General features: G+C 39.5%; 1 protein-coding gene across 1 annotated transcript in view; it reads left to right on the top strand.

Moving 5' to 3' along the window:
• The window catches only part of LOC137500919 (zinc finger CCHC domain-containing protein 24-like), a 120641-nt gene that overhangs the window by 58861 nt on the left and 38711 nt on the right, over nt 1-23069 (top strand). Inside the window, exons 2-4 of the mRNA XM_068227626.1 lie at nt 373-506; nt 10342-10506; nt 22243-22343. Of these exons, the coding sequence (XP_068083727.1) occupies nt 373-506; nt 10342-10506; nt 22243-22343 (400 nt within the window). The remainder of the gene's footprint in view (nt 1-372; nt 507-10341; nt 10507-22242; nt 22344-23069) is intronic.

Below are 23069 nucleotides of genomic sequence, written 5' to 3'. Positions count from 1 at the left end.
CAGCAGCCCTGAAAATGGTTTTCCATGGTTTCCCATTCTCACACCAGGCAAATGCTGGGGCTGTACTTTAATTAAGACCACGGCCGCTTCCTTTCCACTCCTAGCCCTTTCCTATCCCATCGTCACCATAAGACCTGTCTGTGTCGGTGCAACGTAAAACAAATTATAAAAGAAAAAAGAAAAAATAGGCTAATAAGAGGGGAACAACCAAAGATTACATATCCATGATTCTATGCTTTTCCGTGTAGTGGAGTAATGTACAATATCTTTTCTTTTCTGCCTAGCCCCCCTACTTCAGGTTAAGGTGAGTACCTCTCTTCATCTCGACTATTACTTCTTGTGGGTTAACAAACATTTCTTTCTGGATTGTAGGTGATCTGGCAGCCCAACTAAAAAACCTGAGTCTGAATGAGACACCTGTCCGCAAGAAAACCAAATGTCCTCCGACCACTTCCTTGAGCCATCAGAACTCCTGCAAGGACAAAAAAATCAAGGACTCCCCGCAGGTAGGTCCTTGCTACTTGTGTCTGCAGAGCAACGGAAGGGTGCGGCTAAACAACAGGACAAGCGCCAATTTGAGCAAAGTAGTAATTTCAGTGGAACATCGAGATTGAGGCCTCCTCTAACGTGATTCGTAGTCTGTTAAAAAGGAAATCCACTAGAAAGCGAGGCAGGCTCAATTTAGTTGAACAAGCTATATTTTGTATCTAGTGAAATAATGGAGCACGTGCCAATAAAAGCACTGTCGTTTCATGCAGTCCCCGCTAAGCAGTCTGGGCTTTCCTTCCTCCCGAGTCTAACACGTTTGTTTGTGCTTTCTCAATCTTTATTCAACTCATTCCTGTTTGGTGCCTAGGTATGTCGGATACCATGAAACTATCGCATACTCATGAAAGACAACTAAAAAAAAAACACATGAAAGGCCTATCAATCCTTCAGAATGGGCTTGTGATAAAAGGAAACGATTGCGGGATTCTCGGCAATTGTATGTTTCAATGAGAGGTGAAGTTCCTGCTAAAATTGTGCTAACTATGGTAAGTTTTCTACTTATTAATTATTTTCAAGGCTGTGTAGTACATATCTAATATAAGAACCCATAAACTCAATGGTTACTTACGTTCTTAACTATAAACATGTTCTTGCGTAACTATATTATTTCTTTTATACACACACAGGTCAAGCTAAATCCCTCCCTTTAGCAGAAGTGAACATATACAAGGAAGTCATGAGTTATATTTGTCTTATCATATGACACTTCACGAGGCACAAATCTATCATTAAAATAAATTAAAGGTTTCACAATCTAGCATGTTGGATTGTGCTTCTCATGTGAGAACGTGCTTCTCAATCCTTGTTTTACCGCACAAAGTAGAATGGAAAAATGGGACATATGCACAGTCAGTCCTAGGTGGAAGCAGCATGAGCTGAAGTCTTTTCAGTTATTTATTTTTGCCTCACCTGCAGAAAGTGTTCAGTGGCACTTTTCCCATTGTTCAGCTGCACCCTTCAACTCCTTCCCTGCAGGATGCTTTCTAGGTATGTCTACCCCTCTGTTCCTGTCACTTTGTGAATACTCTGTGATAATCCTTTCTCCCTATCTTTTATCCATGCATCAGCCTTTTTATTACATTGTCTACGGATTCACGGATATTCTATTTAACTGTAGTTCCACAGGAGCAGCAATGGGAAAGCAAATAGCTGTATTGGCATAGAGACATTGAATTATCCATTCTCTGTTCTATGTTTGAATTCTCATATTATATAAAAAGACTTGACATTTTCCCAGAAAGTGCTGCCATATACAAGAATAGTGTACCATTTATTTCTCATTTGTCATGGTACATCATTGTTATCTATAGCAGGTAAAATTCTTACTAGAATTTTGCTCAATCGCCTGCAGATTATTTCTAAAAGGATCCTACCCGAGTTTCAGTGTGGTTTTCAGACATCCAGGGGCACAACAGGTATGATCTTCTGTGCACGGCAATCCAGAAAAAATGCACAGTCCCAAGACCAGCAATGTGGACATTACTGAAACACTTTGGCTGTCTACAGCATTTTGTAGATCTGATTAAGGCTCTTCATGATAACATGTCTGGGTAAATCATTCATCAAAATAGTATCTCTGTTCCATTTCCAATCACTCATGGATTGAAACAAGGATGTGTGCTTGCTCCAAAACTTCTCACTCTTTATCTAGCTGCTATACTATATGGACCATCTACAGACAACAAAGGTGTAAAGGTCAGATATTGCTTTGATGGGGGACTGTTCATTCTGGCTAGACTTCATTCCCAAAAGCTTACTAAGATTTCCTCTGTTACAGAATTACAATATGCATATGATTTTGCCGCACCTGTTCTCACACCCAAGGAGCTGCAACAGTCAGTCAGTTGTTTCAAGAGTGCTTGCAATCCTTTTGGTCTCTCTATTAATGTTCAGAAAACCAAAGTACTCGCACAGCCTGCACCTGGGTCGAACCTTCCAGCTTTCAATATCTCCATTGCGGATACTCCAATGGAGCAGATCAACCACTTTTTATATCTAGGAAGTATCCTCTGAACAAATGCTAAATGCTCACAAGATGTGGATAGGGGAATTGGTGCTGCCTACTCAGTATTTGGTCTTCATCAGTAAGGACCTTACAATGCATATCAAGATCATGGTTTGGCATGGTGTTGTCATATTAACACTGCTTTACGGTTGTGAAACTTGGACCCTCTATCATCAGGATATCAAAAAGCTACAGCGCTTCCACCTGCAAAAAACTAAGATCCATCTTGAACATCAAATGGGAGGACCATGTCACCAACCTTGCAGTTCTTGAGAAAGCACATGCTATAAGCATTGAGGTTACCATCATTGGTTACCATCTCAGATGGTTAGGGCATGTCCATTGCATGAGTGGAACCAGGCTTCCTTGTCAACTCCAGTATGGTGAACTCTGCTCTGGCACAAGACTTCATGGAGCCACTTTGATGCATTTCAAGGATCAGATAAAGCATACTATGAAAAGAGCTGGAATTAACACTCAATCCTGGGATACACTTGCTGTTTGTACATCAGTTATGGTGTTTGAAGAGGAACAACAATGACAAAGAGGATAAACGAGATATGAAACATATTCACAAAGCATTGTGAGTGTGAAAATATAAACTGCTGAAGAATATGTTTACTCAGATATGAGTTGAAGCTGCCAATGACAACTGTACCATTAGACTGATCACAACCAAATTCTGATTAGGTAAGTCTTAGGACCCTGTTGGTAATGCTGTTCTCCTTACACTGATATTTTGTTTGTTTTATATATAACTCTATACCATCAGACTGATCACAACTAAATTTGCGTAGATAAGTCTTAGGATCCTGTGAGTAATGCTGTCTTCCTTACACGTGAATACTCTACTTCCATATCGAGATTTTGTCCCTTTATTATTTTCAGTTGTTGTTCCAATCTACCAGGGAACGACGACAGCAGAATAAAAAGTGAACATTGGTCTTAAATAAAATGTTCATTGTTGTTAATCACCATGTGGTTTATGATGTGGTTTACTGTAGTCACTGCTATGTCTTGAACCATGGGCGACGGCTGAGTGGCCTTGAAGTGGGCCTGAGAGTTGGGATACCTGTAGCTAGAGAATCTGTCACCTGGGCGACAGCTCTAACTGCAGATCAGTGGTGATGGATTGATGTGTGTTATGGAATAGGAGTGGGCACCTCGGACATAGTCATGGCCCTACTTGTTCCTAGGCAACTACAACAGTACAGTCCACCAGAGGATCCTATCACATTAGAGGAGAGATTCTTACTGAGACTGTGTGATTAGGGTAGTATCCTGCTACACGTAATTTACAGAGCTAAGAATATTTTAAGCAAACATTAGACCTATGGGAATAACAGACTCCTACTTCCATTTGACAGGTGAGGGACTCCTTGGAAACATCTTGGAAAAGGAAATAGAATTTGCTGGGGAGCCATCAATATTTATGGGACTTAGGAAAGAAAGAAATAAGAAATGAGCTGATCATTGGTAACACATGGTTTCAAAAGAAAAACAGTCAGAAGATAACAAGATATAGTTGGGATAACAAACTCTGATAGTTTACATTTTGGTCAAGAAAGGTAATAGGAAAATGTTGGTAGATGTAACAACACTCCCAAGTGAATCTTTTGAACAAGATCGCAGAGTTGTGATAGCTAAGTTAAAGATGGGAAAGATACAGAAGATGGCTGAGATTAGGCAGAGAAAGCTAAGGGTGTGGAAATTGCAGGAGAAGGAAATAAATGAAAAGTTCCAGACACACATTAAAACAAGTATACCTTAGGAAGACATCGGAAGGGTCGAAGGAGAATGGGCATGCTTTAAAACCGTCATGGTGGAGTCTGCAGAAAAGACCTGTGCATACCTGACAACTTTACAAAACCAAAAGTCAGAGATTTTGATATGAAAATCGGGAAAAATCAGGAGAAATCACAAGATGCAATTCAAAACTGTTCATTCTACAGGGTCATCCGTTTGGGATGTCAGAAAAGTAAAACGCTATACACAAGAAACTATGCACATTTATTGCTTCTTATCGGTACATACATGTTAAGGAGAGTCTGGAGTTTGTGTCACAGCACATTAGCACTCAACATGTCCACCATCGCGCGTGCGGCACAAACGATACCTTGAATCTATGTTGTGCCACGTGGCACACGGCATTTCTGGAGTGATTTGCTGAAAGGCTGCTGTAATCTCCCTCCGTAGGTCAGCCAGATTCTGTGGTCTTCGTGCGTACACTGTCGACTTGACGTAGCCCCGTACAAAAAAGGCTGGAGAGGTTAGGTCAATGGTATTAGGAAGCCATGGGATAGGTCCACCACGGCCGCACCAGCGATCGTCGAATATGAGGTTTAATTGTTCCCTCACTATGATAGCCCAATGCGGTGGAGCACCATCCTGTTGATAGATAATGGTGTCCAGTATTCCATCTTGCTGTAATCGAGGGACCACATACTGCTCGATCATGTCAAGATAATCGACGGCGTGAACAGTCTCTTCCGCAAAAAAGAATGGTCCATAGACTTTCTCAGAGGTCACACCACACCACACATTCACTTTAGGGCTGGCTCTTTTGAGTTTGTATGAGACATGTGGATTTTCTGTTCTCCAAATGATGCAGTTAACCATTGATCATCACCTTCCTGCCGCTCACACATCATCGTAACAAAATTGAGTCGAGCTCCGTTGCTTGGTGTAATGACCATCTTCACTCAACTCTGTATCAACACTGAGCACTGAGCGTGTGTGCTAACTTGTACCGCCTCTGTACCTGACATCTGGTGATTGCACTATGAACTATGCTGCGTTGTCTCGCGGAAGTCATTGTTGCAAAGAGAGTCATTGTTAACTCCCATCATTGTCATGTACATTACAGAAAATTGCATAGATATATATGCATTAACATAACAGCTATAACGTTATACTTTTCTGACATCCAAACGGATGACCCTGTACATGTCCTGCGCAGTATTATAACATATTATAACACTTATCTCAAAACCCGACTGTTGCTATACGAGGCTACAAGGCTAAAACTTACACATCTCTATTCCCTCACGGGAAGTATGTGAGTGAGATGATCGGTCTCTGATAAGCATTCCGAAAACAGTATGAACTCGTGCTGCACACGTGTGAATCAGTCATGCACTTAGATGCCATCACTTAGCAGATGCATAGATTAATATATTGCATCACTCGCCTGTGTGATTATGCGAAGCGCAATGCTATTTTTATCAAGTAATAAATTAAAATTCACCAGAATTGTCTCCAAGTTGCTCCTAAAATATGTAGAAAAGTCACAAGTCGCTATTTTTGAAATTCTATCACTAAATTACTAAAAAAAACCTCCAAATCTAGCTACTAGTCTCTTGAATCGACTAGACTGATGTGAACGAACATGAACATATATAAATTGTAGTCGGTCTTGTTTCAATAAACATCGCACTATCGCGCGCATTTCTCATATTAATAAATCTCGATATTTAATTTGAAAGCGGCCAATGAGCGAAGAACTTTCGGCCATAAGCGTACAAAACTGAAATGGCAGGATTTAAGAAAATGTTTGAAGTTCACCAAAAAATAAGCTAAAATCGGGAGAAATAATAGAATAATCAGGAGGCGGGGAAAGCTGTCGAAAATCGGGAGTCTCCTGGCTAAATCGGGAAAGTTGGCAGGTATGCCTGTGGAAGAGTATCAGGAAAGAAGAAAGATCAAGAAATGCCCTGGTGGAATGACAGGGTAAAAGATATAGTTAAACAGAAGAAACAAGCTTGGAAAAGATGGCTGAGAAACAGAACAACAGAATGCAAAACAGAATGCAGGCACTGCAAGGTGTTCTCCAAGGTGATTCAAGGAGAGAAAAAGAAATACTGGCAAAAACTCACTGAATCTCTGCAAGAAGATACAACCGGAAGCAAAAAGATCTTATTCCAGCGGGTAAAAAAATGAAAAACCCAGGTGAATAGGAGGAAGTGATGACACAAAAGCAGGATATATTGCAGAGGTGGGGAAAATACTTTGAATAGCTTTACAACGTGCAAAATACCTCACTACAAGGAGAACTCGAAGAACCAGATTTAGTGCAGATGAAAGATAAGGAAAACGAGGTGTCCATGGCAGAGATTGAGTGGGCCACTAAAAGAATGAAACGAGGCAAGGCAACTGGAATTGATGAGGTCACCATAGAAATGATAATAGCAGCAGGAGCAGTTGGTCTACAGTGGTTGTATAGACTCTTCAAAGTGATATGGAGAGAAAAGAGTGGACGAAAGGGGTCATTATACCAATTTTCAATAAAGGAGACAGGAAGCATTGTGAAAATTACAGAGGAGTGACACTGATACCTCATACAGCTAAGATCCTTGAAAGAATCTTGGATAAACAAATAAGAGACAGGGTAGAGGGAAAATTGGCAGAACACCAGTATGGATTCAGAAGAGGCTGGTCCACATTTGACCCAATATTTATATTGCGTCAAATGATGGAAAGGACATGGTAGTAACATTTCTAGATATTTAAAAGGCATATGACTTGTGTCCCAAGGAATTTGGTATGGAAAACATTGACAGAGGCACAGATTGGGAATGAAACAATGCAGATGGTAATAGCATTGTATCAAAATTGCAAAAGCTGTGCTAGAACCAAAGTGGGTCAAACTGAATGGTTCAGACTTGAGGCAGGCTTAAGACAGGGAAGTGTATTGTCTCCCTTACTCTTCATTATCATCATGGATAGAATTCTACATAATATCAAGAAGAAGATGATGGGTGAGCAATTAAAGTCTATGCTCTTTGCTGATGATATTGTAGTTAGGGGAGATAATGAAGAGAAAGTACAGACACAAGTTGATTTATGGAATGAGTAGATAAGAAATTTTGGAATGAAGATTAGTATGCAGAAAGCAAGACTTCGATCATGACGAGAGGTAAAAGAAAATCCAGAGGAAATGAACCTCTTGAAGTAGTGAAAATTTTTTAATATTTAGGCAGCATGATGTCACAAGATGGAAATTTGGATGGAGAAATTGATTTAAGAATACTGCAGTCAGCAAGTTTCTACCAGTGTGTGAAAGGCATTGTATGGAACAAATATGTACCGATGAAGTGCAAGAAGGTTTTATACTTGTCCTATTATAAATCTATACTGACGTATGCTTCAACAGCTTGGATGTTGACTAAGCGGAACCAAAGTAAGAAACAAGCAGCTGAAATGAGCTTCTTGGGGAGCATACAGGGAAAGACGAGATAGAATACGAAATGGGAAATAAGGAGAAGCGTGGGAGTGTGTAAACTTCAAGAAGAGATTGATATAGCAAAGCTAAAATAGTTTGGACGAGAATGCCAGGAGAGAGAATACCAAAGAGAACATTCATGGATACAGAGACTGCAAAGAGGCCTAGGGGATGCCCTAGAATGAGATTGAGGAGCTCTGTTGTGGACTGTATTGCAAATAGAGGAGTCGATAGCAATAATGTACTTGAAAAGGAATGGTGGAAAGATCGAGTGAGGTGGAGGGCTTTGGTACACTACCCTACCCAGAGAGAATCTGGAAAAGGGAATGGATGAAGATGTAAGAAAGAAAGGAAGAAAGAAAGAAAGAAGAACTGGCTGAGTCAGCAAAGAGGATGCGTCTGAATGTGTTAGAAGTTGGGTAAGGGGAGGTAGGAGATTATATTTACTTTAACAGGTGTTAAAAAAGGGAAGGGCAGAGTGTAGAGTAGGGCTGTTCATTAAGAATACCAAGAAGAAGGCAGCGGCGAACGCAAGGGGGAGGGTGTTAGTGGATTTAACCGCCCCACACTGAAGATTGGAACTCCTCTTTTTTAAATTGAAATAATAATAATAATAATAATAATAATAATAATAATAATAATAATAATAATAATAATCATATGGCCTCAGCTACCATGTGCAGACATTTCAATTTGATGCCATCTGGCTGTCTGCTCGTCAATTTCGACGTTCCGTTTTACTCTAGGCCCCCACTAGATGGCAGACCGAGTAAACCGAAACTCTCTTGGGTGTCTATGGCTGAGATTTAATGAATTTTGTCGGGTAAACACCAAATGTGTCACCAGAGATCTTTTACATGCCGACATCATACGACATGGAGTGTCGAATGGACTTTTTCCGCCCTTCCAAAATCCAACTACCTGCAAAGATAAATAGGAAATTTTGTGTACATCACTAAAATATAGTACTGATGTCTACATTTTTCTTTCCTTGTTGTTTAATGTGTCACCTGTTTGTACTGTCAGTGGGAAAGATTCAGAGAAATATGGTGGTGGAAAATCTGCTATTTTTGAAGAGAGAGCCCAATTTGTATGAAGACGACAGTGTATAAAGATGTGAAGATTGTCCCAATCCTCTTGTGTTTTCATGTTTTTGTGCCTGTCTGCTCTTTTCATACTGACTTGGCATCACGTTGAACTTATTATCCGTTCCTATTCTCATATCTAGAGCCCAGATTTCCATGCAGTATCAAATCTCAAAAAATGCATGCATTCATGCACTATCATATGGCAAAACATGCGCAATAAACTGGAAAATATGCACCATCAAAATTCACTTCCTTTTGAAACATTGTACAGAAACTACCCTAATTTCTCCAAATTGTCTTGATTTAAGCCCATCCGTTTATCTGTCAGCACATTCTTAAGCACAGAAAATTATCTTTTTCCATCACAGGAAGTGATAGATGCATACTTCAATGAAGACATTTGAACAAAATTAGGTCAAATTGTATATTTTGCATTTTCACCACAATACATCTTCTATAAACTGGACGAATTCAAAATCAGGATTTGAACTAATTAATTTGTTCAACTTATCTCTAGCTGCAGTAGCTACTTCTCTGTGCGATGATTGCAGACACATTTGAGTGTCCTCAGTAACTGGTAACGATTGCTTGCTGCGATATCAAAGACGTGTGACGAGCGAGAGTTCCGGGTAGGACATTCCAGGATAACAACGGTAGAGGGTTCAATGAAAAACCAGAGTTTTTAAGCTGCTATCCCAGTAACGCGGCGCCACAGAAGTGCGATACAAGTTTTCTTTTGTTCGTCTAGCAGACGAAAAATGAGCCGTCAATGATTAATGCACAATTTACGGTTCAATTTGTAGCAATGTACAACTGTAAAACTGGGACACTTTATTTCTAAGAATTAGATATCGACATGGGGACTTCCAAAATACGTCATTATTTACTCAAGCAACAGATAAGAAAGTATTTGGTTAATTGGATTATAGGACTTGTACCGTATGTAGGCTACTAACTTTGATTGTCACATAGGATGCCAGGAATACTTTCTCTCCGTCTCTCAGTAATAGACATACTATAGCCTATAACGTGGAAAAATTGTCCCAAATTCTGCACACTAACATTCAGAAATGGCACTATCATGCATGTTAACAATTTATATTCATCAAAATCAGAATAAAAGTCATATTATGCAATATCAAACGTCCAAATATTCGTTATTTAATCCAAAATCTTCCAAATATGCATTATGCATGAATTTTCTCCTAAAATGGCCAAAACATGCAAACATGCACGGAAAAAGGACGGTTATTTGGAATTGTTAAGTCGTAAAACGAATATTTGCAAAGTTTGAGAAGTGTAGCTAGGTTATTGAAAAACGTGCATTTGCATGGAAATCCGGGCTCTACTCATATCTCTCTATCTACTTATGGCTTTATTTCAACAAATTCATTATTCTATGAATGTGTTCATGATCAGTATTTTATTCTCCTGTACATTGCTCACAGAAATAAAAGGTAATCTATTTATTCTTTTAGGCTCGGCCCAAACGCGAAGGAAGGACTCCATACCAAGGAGATAAGCGCTGCTTTGGGGAGTTCAAGTGCAAAAAGTGCAAGAGGAAGTGGATGTCCGCTAACAGCTGGGCAAATATTGGTCAGGAATGTACCACATGCCGTGTACTGATCTATCCTCACAAACAGGTATGGAGGGAACTTCAATAATCTACCAATTTAAGAAAAATTTATGATTACAGCTAGACTTACATTAATGCAAACAAACTCAAAGATTGTACCAGTTTTTCTTCAGTACAGTTGGAGTTTCTAAATTTTGCATGAAATACCATCCCTCTTCAGTAGATGATAATTTCTTTGCCCTCTGGACATATCTTCTTCTTCTTCTATTCTTCTTCTTCCTGATATGTTTCTGCTTATGCAGGTCGTTTGCAGAGCCCCTTCCAATCTTCTCTTTTTTCTCACATTCTATCGTTCATCACTGTCTGCCACTGTAGTCCTCTCCAATTTACGTCATCCTCCACATGATCCCTCCATCTTGTTCATGGTCTTCCAATTGGTCTTCTTCCAAATTCTGTCCATTCCAGAGCTCTTGTAGATAATCTTCCTTGTCCCATTCTTTTAATGTGGCCGAACTATTTCAGCCTATTTCTCTCCATAGTTTCATTTAGATAGATAGATAGATAATGCCTTTATTGGTGGTGAAGTTAGGGCTCAAGGCCCTCTCTTACCCTTAACCGCTAGAAGAGTATACGTTTACATAACTTATAATTTTGAGTACAAATAAAATAGCAATAACAATAATAATGATAAAATCCTTAATTTAAAATTACACTAAATAAAGTACACTTAAGTTATGTAACTACAGTAATCCATTCATTTATCTCATTCAATCCTTCATTCATTCAACAATTTTCCAGCAAGTTAGCGGGATCTACTCAGCAAATGCTCGCGGCAAGCCACTTTAAACTTGCGATGAGAAGGATTGTCTCTAATGTTTGCAGGTAGTGAATTCCATGAAGTGATAACATGTGAAGTTCACAGCGCGGGTGCACTCGAAGCCACGACAACTCCTTATAATAAGGTGATATATGAGCATCATATCGCAGATTAAAGATATATCTTACTTAGCTGTTCAGGCTCTGGTCCAGTTTCTTGTTACTGTCGCAGGTTATTTCAGTCAATACAGTGTCACAGTAGTCAAATATAGGTAGTATAAGAGAGCACATTATTTGTACTTTTAAATCAAACAGAGAATACATTAGAGAACCGTTTTAGGGGATATCAACATTTATGTACTTTATTACATGTGTTTATCACCTGTTAAGTCCAATTTAGGGTCTCAGTCATAATAATTCCTAAGTTAGTCACTGAAGTAAAGTAGGTTATGATTTTACTGTTTAAAATTATTGGGGAGATCAGAGGTGCCAACTATTATGGATTGTCCGTAATTATTATGGATTTCACCTCACGATTACAAAATTATGGTCAAAGGGGAAATTATTACAGAAAAGCTGACATTATCAGGAGAATAATTTTCTATGGAGAAAAGAAAAGGAGAAAAGCTCGAAAGGATTGAACATTTCTCCTAAATCATCCTCATTTCAATGCTTGTGAGTTGGCAACAATACTTATTCGATCGTGACTACCTTTTGCTACCCATAAGAGTTGTAAAATTCACTGTGAATGAAGGAGCTCAGGCACTGCTCTTCTCCACTATAAATCCTTCAGTAATTTTGTATTTGCTGTGTTAAGTGTACCCGACAGTTGACAGAAAGTTGAGAAAGAAGTGAGGCCTACATTAAGCACATCTGCACTGGAATCGCTTATGGTTCAGAAGACGAAAATGTCATCACAATGGAAAGGATGCTTCAAGAAAAACTAGACTGAAAAGCAGCTGCTGCGTGAAAAACAAGCTACAAGGAACGTTTTATCACAGAACTAACAGGTTGTGTGCAAATTTATTGTGTAATATTATATACTTTCAAAGAGATTCTCGGGGGAAGGAAAAAGTGGTGTCATTATCAAAAAGGGAGGAGCATGCTTTGGACTTGACTCAAAAAAAAATTTCGGGGGCAGAGGGCGATTACTGATAATTCACTTCAAAGGTTGGCACCTCTGGGGATGTCCTGTTGCTTGAGGGAATAGAGATTTTTACTGGTACTGATAATTATAACTTGAGTCGTATTTGGGTTTATTAATAAACTGTTTTTATTTGCATAGTCACTAAGATGTTGAAGGTCGGAATTTATTTTAGTAATTGCAGTATCAATATCTCTCGGTTTTGAATGATAGTAAATCTGTACATCATCCACATACACTTGCAATTTGCAGAATTTAAGAGCTTTTGATATATCATTAATTTGGATGATAAATAACAGTGGTCTGAGAACCGACCACTGAAAGACACCAAGGGTCTTACTTTGCCATCCTGAACTCAAATTTCGAACTGTCACACGTTGCCTGTGATTTTCAAGGTAAGATGAAAAGAAACAAGGTGACACACTATTAAAATTTAGCTCTCGAAGTTTCTGCAATAGTAACTGAGGGTTGACAGTGTCAAAGGCACTACTGAGATCTAATAATGTCAGTACAGTCACGTTCCGTTGGTCCATTGCACGTCTGATATCATCTGTCACACGTAGTAAAGCTGTCGCAGTGCTATGTCCTTTTCTGAAGCCGGATTGAAAGGGATTAAAGAGGGAATGCTTGGTAAGGTATTCAGTAACTTGTGTATGAACTAGACGTTCAAGCACGTTGGGTAAGGGTGGTAGGATGGATACTGGATGATAATCTGAAGGAGCTCTTTGGGATGGGCCTAATTAATGCATCTTTCCAAACATCTGGGAACACTCCGTTTGTCAGGGAGTAGTTAAATATATGAGTTAGTATTGGCAGAACAGCTCCTAAGACATCCTTAATAAGTGATATAGGAATGTCATCATTACCTGTGGCATTAGATGTAATAGAGTATATCACACCTTTTTAACTTCATTCAAGCTGACATTTCTGGAAGAGAATTGCTCATACACAGACTGCTGTTGTAACAAGGGTAATGAATGTTTAGGGAAGGAGGTAGAGGCTATTCTTGGCCATGCAAAATGATCATTTAAAGCCTGTAGCGATAGCTTTGTACATGTTGCTCTACGGCTTTACCTATATGTAACGTGCGTAATTTACTCCATTTTTGTCTCGAGATGTTATTGTTCATCAGTTCCTGAAAGTATTCATGTTTAGAATTCCTAATTAACTGCATGGTTCTGTTTCTCAGAATCTTGTACCGCTCGAAATCATCTGTGTCATGCGTCTGTCTGTATCGTCTGTACAGTTTGTCACGACTGGCCATAGCAGATATCTCGGCTGTTAGCCACACAGAAGAATGGCGGGTGATTCTTACCTGTTTCTTTAGTGCATGCCTATCAAATATTTCCAGTACCAGTGAATTGAATTTGTTTATTTTGGAGTTAATGTTCTGAAAATTACGTATACTATCCCAAGGCAAGTTATATGCATCGTGGCGTAGTTTATTCCGGTCCATATGTCATAAGTCTCATATTGTAATGTAGCGTGATTTGTACTTAGGTATTCATGTAGAATAACACATGTACATAGGTCATGTGAAGAGATGCCAGGAGCAGGGATCTGCCCGTGCTTAATTACTTTTTGAGGTTGATTTGTCACAAGAAGATCAATTAAGGTATGACTTGTGTAGTCAGAGTAATGAACGTGATTAGTAGCATTGAGGAGTAAAATTGTCATGTTTGTAGTGAAAAATAAATCCTAAATTCAGTAGATTGTTCTCGTCACTAGTCTGCTTCAAAAGGTCAGTGTTGAAGTCACCCATGATTATAATGTCATTGTATGCCGAGATAAGATTTGCTAATGCCTCTTCAAAATCATCAGTCTGTCTTATTTTAGGTGGCTTGTATACAATCCCTATTAATATCTTTTTATGGCAGTCTAATTCTACAAACAAATTCCGGTCGCAATGTAAGTCCTGGGTCAGAAGTAGAAATGATCTTACATTTTGGGTCATTTCTGTAATAAAGTAGAAGCTCACCGCCTATTTTGTCAATATGGTCATGATGTAATATTGAGTATCCGTCAAGGTTAGCTGTCGATGACGGCATGTCTACACATCAGCTTTCACTGATTCCAATAATATGTACATTGTTCACTTCAAAAATGTCCTATACTTCTTCCATATGAGCTAATAATGACTGGCCATTTAGATGGCAACAGAGTAACGACTATGGGTGGCTGCTAAGCTGATCTTGCAACACAAGTCCCGTTGAAGGTGGTAGGGACAAAAGAGAAGGGGAGGGTGAGGGGTGCGGAGAGGAATGCAGGTCAATGGTATTACCATTGTACTGGTCAAGAAACATATGAAACTAAGCAGTATGAAAATAATTAAGTAAAATGTAAAATGATCTTACCCGAGCAACCTGGTGAGTAGATCCACTGACTTTCACAAGCACAGACTTACACACACATATAAACTAATTACTACATTCTACTCCCTGCAATGATTTTTAACTGTGCCATCGTGCACATTTGAGATTTAGTTCCATCTTCTCTTAAAACACAAATGCGTCTATCTTGAGTCCAGCATTTCTGCAGTCCCCATAAATCCCTTGTCTGATTAAGGATATGTTTTCTCACACTTGTGAGGGACTCCGTTAGCATGAGCCCACTACCCTTCAGAGCTCTCTTCGCATGCCACACTCGATCATGATCATGGTACCGAAGGAACTTAATAATGATCGGTCGATTTCCCTGTGAGACCACTTCAGCAGACGTTCGACTTCGGCGCCCTAGCCCGTGGCAGCGATCCACATCAAGAATTGAAAGTTCTACTGAAAGTTTATTTTTCACTGTGTCTAGAGGGTTGATCTGTAGCGGCATGTTTCGTATGGTTTCATTTCTTATCTTGTCCCTCCTTGTTTTACCCAAGATCCCTCGCAGAAAGCACATCTCTGTTGCTTGTAATCTACTCAGATCTGTTTTTGTCCAAGTCCAACATTGTGATCCATAGGTCAATATTGGCAAATAATATGATTTATATATCATGATTTTTGCTTTGGTAGGTACTTTCTAATTTCTAATTATGTCTGATATACATATGATACTGCTAAATAGATCGATTAAAGGCTATAAATAAAATTACAATTTCGTCTGTAGGATTCAAATCTTTATCTCAGACTTCGTTTTTGTCTCAGAATAAGTATATAAAATTTGAAAGTAGAATTTATGTCTGTCTGTTTCTTTGTTTGTTACAATATCACAGAGAAAATGGTTGAACAGAATTTCTCTAAACTCATTTTTTAAAGTTCAGAGATAACCAGGTTGTACTCTAGGCTCTTAACAATATTACGGGGGCTAAAAGAGGAAATGTAGAATTTCTCCATAATCTTCTTTCTCGTTAGACTGAAGATGCCCACTGCTGAACATAGGCCTCTTCTAATTTCTGTGCCAGTTTCTGCTGGACAGTCTGAATCCAGCTCCTCCCGACATGATGTTGGATGTCATCATGCCATCTTGTCTGTGGTTGGCCTACACTTTTCCTTGATTTTTGGGGTATCCACTGTAACTTAGCTTTGGACCATTTGGGTTATTTCTTGCCACATGACCTACCCAGTACCAGTCACTCGCTATACCACATCTGTGATTCCTGTTCCCCTCATTCTGGATTCAGTCTTGTAAGATGTCCCTAGCATTGTCTTGTTCGCTGACAGACTCCGAGTCTGTAAGCACTTTGCTTTGTGACAGTAGCAGTTTCAAGCCCATAGGTTGAGACGCTATGGCTGAAGAAGTCTTCGGGTAAGACGAAACATGTACCATATTATGCTTAGACCTTAAAATGACACATATTTTCACTTGTGAAGCGATGTGTATTGATTAGGTGGACACTTTAAATAAAATAAAGTTATTAATCAAATGTTATCAATATGGACCATTACAATGAAATTTGTCTATTGTACCTCGAGTTTTCAAGTTACCTGATGCAACACTTCCAACCAACTTCAACCATCTCTTTTGATTTAGCTACTGTTTTCCCATTGGTACATAGTCTTGAGCAATTACTGCTACCATCCTACATATACAGATTTTCAGCCAAAGTTAAAATTTTTATACAAAATACAATAATATACATGTTCCATTATTCCCTAACTATAAACCATTCTTATGCCTCACAACGCCACTAGAAATTACTTTCCAGACTTTATAATACTAAAATTTTTTTGGCATACAACACATTTTTTAAAATCATCAAGTTTTGTCGTGTTACCATGTGGTTGACGATTACCTGGAATTGGGATTAGACTTCCATCCTTATCCTCTTTATCACACTGCTAGCAATTTAACATGTGCCTTGTCACTTCTGCCTACATCCTTAAGCTTTTCACAGCTTTGGAGACTTTTCTTCTATTTTCGTTCAAGAATATTAAAACACTATATATGATATCTTTGCTCTGAGAATGGATTGCATCACTTGATTTTGTTGAATAATTTTTCATTTTATAAAAAGCTATAGTTCTGTTAACCAGTACAGAATTAGCACACACAAAAAAGAACTGATCTCTCATAGTCATTCACTGCACATGAATAATGACATTATTATTGTTGTTGATGTTGATGTTGTTGTTATTGTTGTTATTATTATTATTATTATTATTATTATTATTATTATTATTATTATTATTATTATTATTGTTATTATTATTATTATTATGACGTCCAGCTCCGTGGCTAAATGGTTAGCATGCTGGCCTTTGGTTACAGGGATTCCAGGTTCGATTCCCGGCAGGTTCGGGAATTTTAACCATCATTGGTTAATTTCGCTGGCACGGGGGCTGGGTGTATCATCATCATCATCATCATTTCATCCTCATCATGATGCACAGGTCGCCTACGGGCATCAAATGAAAAGACCTGCATCTGGTGAGCCGAACATATCCTCGGACACTCCCGGCACTAAAAGCCATACACCATTTCATTATTATGACAATTTACTAGTGATCCGTAATGATGTGTCTGTATTGCTTATGCTCAGGTTACAGATTGCATCAATTTATTTACAGTGAGTAGTTCCCCTACCAGTTATCGCTCAATAGACTAATATAAGCTGCCTGACAAAAAAAGGGTAAGCACCCAGAAGGAGTGGTTGAAAGTGAATGAAACTATATATGCTGAAAGACCATGTGCCTTTATTGAACTGATTACAATTTGGGATGAAAGAGACAAGGGCATTGGCAGTTACAGATGTGGAATGTTGGCATCAGATCAGTAGGGTGTCGTGCACCTCGACCCTCTGACCGCAATGCATGCCCTTATGCAGTTCAGAATGGTGTCAAACAGCCTTTGGATCCTCTCCTGAGGCAAGTTCATCCACATTTGTTGCAGCTGTCCCTCCAGATCCCGCAGGTTGGTACTGGGACGGAGTCCCCTTCTAATGTCATCCCACACGTTTTCAGTGATGGAGAGGTCCAGGGATATTGCTGGCCATGGGAGGACCTCAACATGCTCTAGGCAGTCCACAGACACGTGTGCTGTGTGTGGACGTGTATTATCTTGTTGGAACAGTGTCCCAGTGTCCCCATAAGGGGGAAGGACGTGCGGGCGCAGAATGTCTGTGACTTATCGCTGTGCCGTCCAAGTCTGCCGAAGCATTATTAGAGGTGACCTGAATGCATATCCTATGGCTCCCCACACCATGATGGCAGGTATTACGCCTGTGTGCCTTTTCACAATATGGGCAGGATCTGCCCTCTGCGACGCCAAACCCGCACACAGTGGTCATCAGAAGTTATGGAGCTCATCACTGAACATGATGCAATGCCAGTCATCCTCTGTCCATGCCTCCCAGGCAAGGCACCACTCCCAATGCAGGCGTTGGTGTTCTGGTGTCAATGGCAACCGACGCATGGGGTGGTAGAATCAGGCGGATGCAAGTCGTCAAGACATGGTGCGGGAACTTGCAGGATGTTGTAGTCTCCAGCATATGTTTGCGGATACCGGGTGCCGAATCCTGCAATTCTGCAATTCTGGGATCCTGCAATGATTGGCACACCATATGGTGGTCCTCCCTTGGGGTGGTGTTTCTTGGTCGACCTGAACCTGCATGAGGTGATTGGGTGCCGTCATGTACCCACTGAGTCCAACATTGGGTCACTGTGACATCAGAATGGCCCACATGCCTGGCAATAGCACGATATGACCAACCAGCCTCATGCAGTCCCACAATGCAGCCTCTGTCAAATGTTGTCAATTGGTGGATAGTCTGTCTAATGCATCTGCAAGATATCGCATGTGCTTCGTACTGTACGTAGTCCTCTCTGCATGTCTTGCTTAACTGTCTCACTCACAGCAGTTGACTGGTAACAACTTATCAACAACAGGACAATGCCATCACAAATGCACTCTGGTGGCGTTCTACACATGACAGATCCTTTTAATTCTAATCTTTGCTGGGGCTGTACCTTAATTAAGGTCATGGCCACATCCTTCCCACTCCTAGGCCTTTCCTATCCCATCGTCGCCATAAGACCTATCTGTGTTGGTCCGACGTAAAGAAAATTATTTAAAAAAAATCTAATCTTTTACTCTCACATCAATGGTATGCATGTATACCAAATTGGGATAACATTGGACCATTTCTCCTGGGTGCTTAATTTTTTTTGTCAGCCAGTGTATATGTATATATAGTACTCCATTACCATGCAGAATCTTAATTAAAACATCTGTTGTATCAAATAACTCGTCAGACTACCGTCTCTGGTTTCCATATCCACTGTTAGTTATATATAAAATGTTTTCAAAAATGAACCAAACTTTTGCTATAAAATCTTTATTGCTTATTGTTCAAAATTTTAAGCACTGTCCCCCTCAAAGTAGACCCCTCTACCGGCAATACACCATTTCCATCATTTCTTCCATTTTTGGAAAGCCTCCTGGAATGCACTTTCTGGGTTGGTGCGCAGGTCTCTTATCGCATTGTCTGAATCTCCCCGTATGGTTTGGAAACTACACCCTTTCAATGTGGTTTTAAGTTTGGGAAACAGAAACACATCTGCTGGGGCTCAGTCCTGTGAATACGGTGAATGGGGCACCTGCGGACAAGGAGCGCATTGTATGATGCAACATTCAAGTCTGGTTTTCCTATAATTCAGGCCTCTTCCTACGTATAGCATCCCTCAAACATGCTAGAATTCCCTGGTATATTTCCTAGTTTACCATATGACCATCTGGTACAAATTCCTGATGGATAATGCCTTTTTGCAGTCAAAAAATACAACCATCATTACCTAGATCTTAGACGGACTAATGCGTGCAACGACTGCACCTTTGTTTTGATGTCATGTCCCCATGAAATTTTGTCAAGTTTGTAACAAAATTTCACATACACATACTTTGTTCTTCAAAATCTTTCATTGTCACTTTGGCACTAATCCGACGAACAGCTTGTGCACGTGCTCACTTAGCGGGCTGTACCTCGCCAGGTAACGGTGAGTGCGAAATGCTGCAAATGGCAGTTTGTTGTCTAAATCTGTTGCTATGTGTGCTAACTAGCCCCAGCATGTTCGCTCTGCCAGTTGACGAGCTATTTCAAAAGTTGGTTTCTTTTCGAACACACCTCATACATACAAGGTTTTTTTTTTTTTTTTTGTGGGAGATAGCAAACAAATGGAAATATGCGTTTGGGAGCAGGGATCGTACGGTGCTGTGGAATGTATGAATAATGTCGAGTAGGTTTACCGGGTGTAAGCGAGGAAACAGTCAGCCAGGAAATCCTTGTGCTACATAATGCTTATTCTCAAAGAGTACAGTAACCTTCAAACAGAAACTTCTCAGAGTAGTCCCCTGGATTGTGACAGCGATGCAAGATGTTGAATACTAGTCACTCACCTCACCATGTGTGAATTTTACAGTATCATGTTTCACAGTGTTGACAACGTCCTCTTGTATCCCAAAACACATCCCACGCAATAGTTATTTCCCTTTGGGGATGAGGTCAAAATCACACGGAGACAGGTCCGGCAAATATGGCGGCTGTTCCAGCACTTCCCACCCCAAACGCTGAAGTTACCTCGACACATCCTATTGTTGTTTGTTCCTGGGTATGTGTTTGAGTTCGTGGAGGGGTATGTCTCATATAACTTTGATTAGCTACTTGTTCCTATTTATCACATGCGTTTATTCCAGTTTTCTTCTCTCTTCAGAACTATTTTCTCAGCACAAACCTTATTGACAAACAGCTCATCAGTTACGACTTTGACTCAAGCCCTTTTGGTTTTGCAAGATCCCTTCTATTAAATTCAGTCGTACCATCGCCAAGTCTACTTACTGTGTTTATACTTGTTTAAACACAGCTCACCGATACATGTTACTCAGCAATGCAGACTTTTACCAACTAAGCACACAAATAGTAATTTTAATTTTCAACACTAGTGTAACAGCTCAGGTCCAGATTTAATATTTTAATTGTACATGCACAGGTTTAATTTGTTAGGAGTGTTCATTTTAGATTAATACCAATGGCAATGTCACACATAACAAAATTCGACTAGTGTACTTTAGATCCACTAATTATAGTATTGTAGACTGAGAGATTTTTGCCTTTTTTGTAAAGTAATTTGCATGAATGAATGAATGAAAACCTACAATCTGTTTTCCAGTCATTGACCAGGTAATGAATGAAGCCCCATCTTGCAGCAAGGATAGGAATAGTGTCAGCTGCTGAAGCCTGTCGCACTTCTCTGGGGCAATGATTAATGACTGACAAATCAAATGAAATGATATTGGAGAGTGTTATTGGAATGAAAGATGACAGGGAAAACCAGAGTACCCGGAGATAAACCTGCCCCCCCTCCCTCTGCTTTTTCCAGCACAAATCTCACACATGCAGTGACCGGGATTTGAACCACGGAACCCAGCAGTGAGAGGCCGATGCGCTGCCGCCTGAGACACGGAGGCGTTTAAAAATAATTTGTAATATGTACATAATATTTTTAAAGTGTTAATTTGATTGTATTTACACTATATATTGTCAATTTTAGTCCATGGCTGAAGATGACCTATACTGGGTCTTGAGTCAAAGTCGTAATTACTCAATAAGGTTTGTGCTGAGAAAATAGGTCTGAAGAGACAAGAAAACTGGAATAAACACATGTGATAAATAGGAACAAGTAGCTAATCAAAGTTATATGAGACATACCCCTCCACGATCCCGAACTATGCACACATACCCAAGAACAAACAACAACAGGATGTGACAAGGTAACTTCAGTGCTTGGGGTGGGAAGTGCTGTATAAGGGATTTGACATCATATTAAATGGTATTGAATAAGCAGACCTCCATTTTAATTTCTTATTAACATCCATTCTGCACGGAGCCTGACTCACTACTGCAGTCTCATTGCCCCATGCATGGTACTGGTCCAATGCACTGCCATTTCAAGCTGTTTCCATGTACTATGAGAGTCATGCTTTTCAGGACCTATGACCATTGTATGGTAGCACCTTGAAAATGTGAGAAAAAATTAGTTGCAATGACTTATGCCCAACCCTCGTATAATGAGATGTTGATGATGATGATGATGATTACTATTAATTGCCAGGTAGGCTGTCTGGTTTGAATTATTGGTTTATATAATTATACACTTTCTTCAGCTTATCCTAGTTAGTTTTGGGGATTCATTTTGGTTTTGGTTGAGGTTTAAGGCCAGATATCCTTCCTCAGATGAAAATCCCAACCCAGGATCGACCGGGATTTGAACCTCGGCCTTCCAGGTGGGAAGCCAACAGCTAAGCCACTGAGCTAATCACGCCCCCCATGTGTGTATATACAGTACACCATGTATAAAATATTGTACATAATAAACCTTTATCTTTGTGCCCTTTCTTATCTTGGTGCACTTGTTTCAGCGGCCACTTAAGAAGCCTGATGGTCTCGATGTCTCGGACAAGAGGAAGGAACATCCTCAACATCTTTGTGAAAAATGCAATATACTAGGATATTATTGTAGGCAAGTATAGTAACCAAGGCAATTCATTTTGAATATCAAGTATGGATCAAAGAAGGATTATCATCAAACATTGTACAGAAATTTTGTGTGGAAATGAACTTTTCCATACACGGCTAATGACCTACATACTGTATTATCACCTTATACTGATTAACTGAAACATCTATTAACTATGAATAACTGGTTTTGTGGGAGGTGAAATAGAAATGTGAAGTTCCTTTCTTGCTGTCAGTCAAATTAAACATCCTGCTTATTATAAAATTTGTTTGAAACGTTGGTATCGAAATACAATAATTTTGTTTCCTTAGGTCTTGCACCTAAAGAACATTCTTCTTTGGTGGCTTTGGAACTGACCAGTTGGAAAGTGATGATGCTTCCTATATTTGAGATGTTATAAGGTTAAAGTTGGTTATTTTTTAATATTTTGCCGTCTAAGGCATGCCACGTATATGGATATACTATGTGTAATCAGTCAATACGGACATGAAACTCATAAATAATGATAAGGCATGCCAGTCGTCTGAAGAAAGTTTGTGAGTGTAATCTACATTTTTCTTATCGTGTAACAGAAGTTTATATCTTTATTTTTTTTTCCTTCTGGATTTCCTGATTTGACAGTTTTCTTGTTATCCTGTATATATTTTTGCATAACCCATTTTTTCATGGAACGATAAAGCTCAACTAGATATAGATACAGAAGAATTAACCAGCATGGAAGTTGTACAC

This window comes from Anabrus simplex, chromosome 1 (genome assembly GCF_040414725.1).
Source record: "Anabrus simplex isolate iqAnaSimp1 chromosome 1, ASM4041472v1, whole genome shotgun sequence".
Taxonomy (NCBI): Eukaryota; Metazoa; Arthropoda; class Insecta; order Orthoptera; family Tettigoniidae; genus Anabrus; species Anabrus simplex.
The sequence above is the reverse complement of the archived record's forward strand: the minus strand, read 5'-3'. Positions and strand labels throughout refer to the sequence as shown.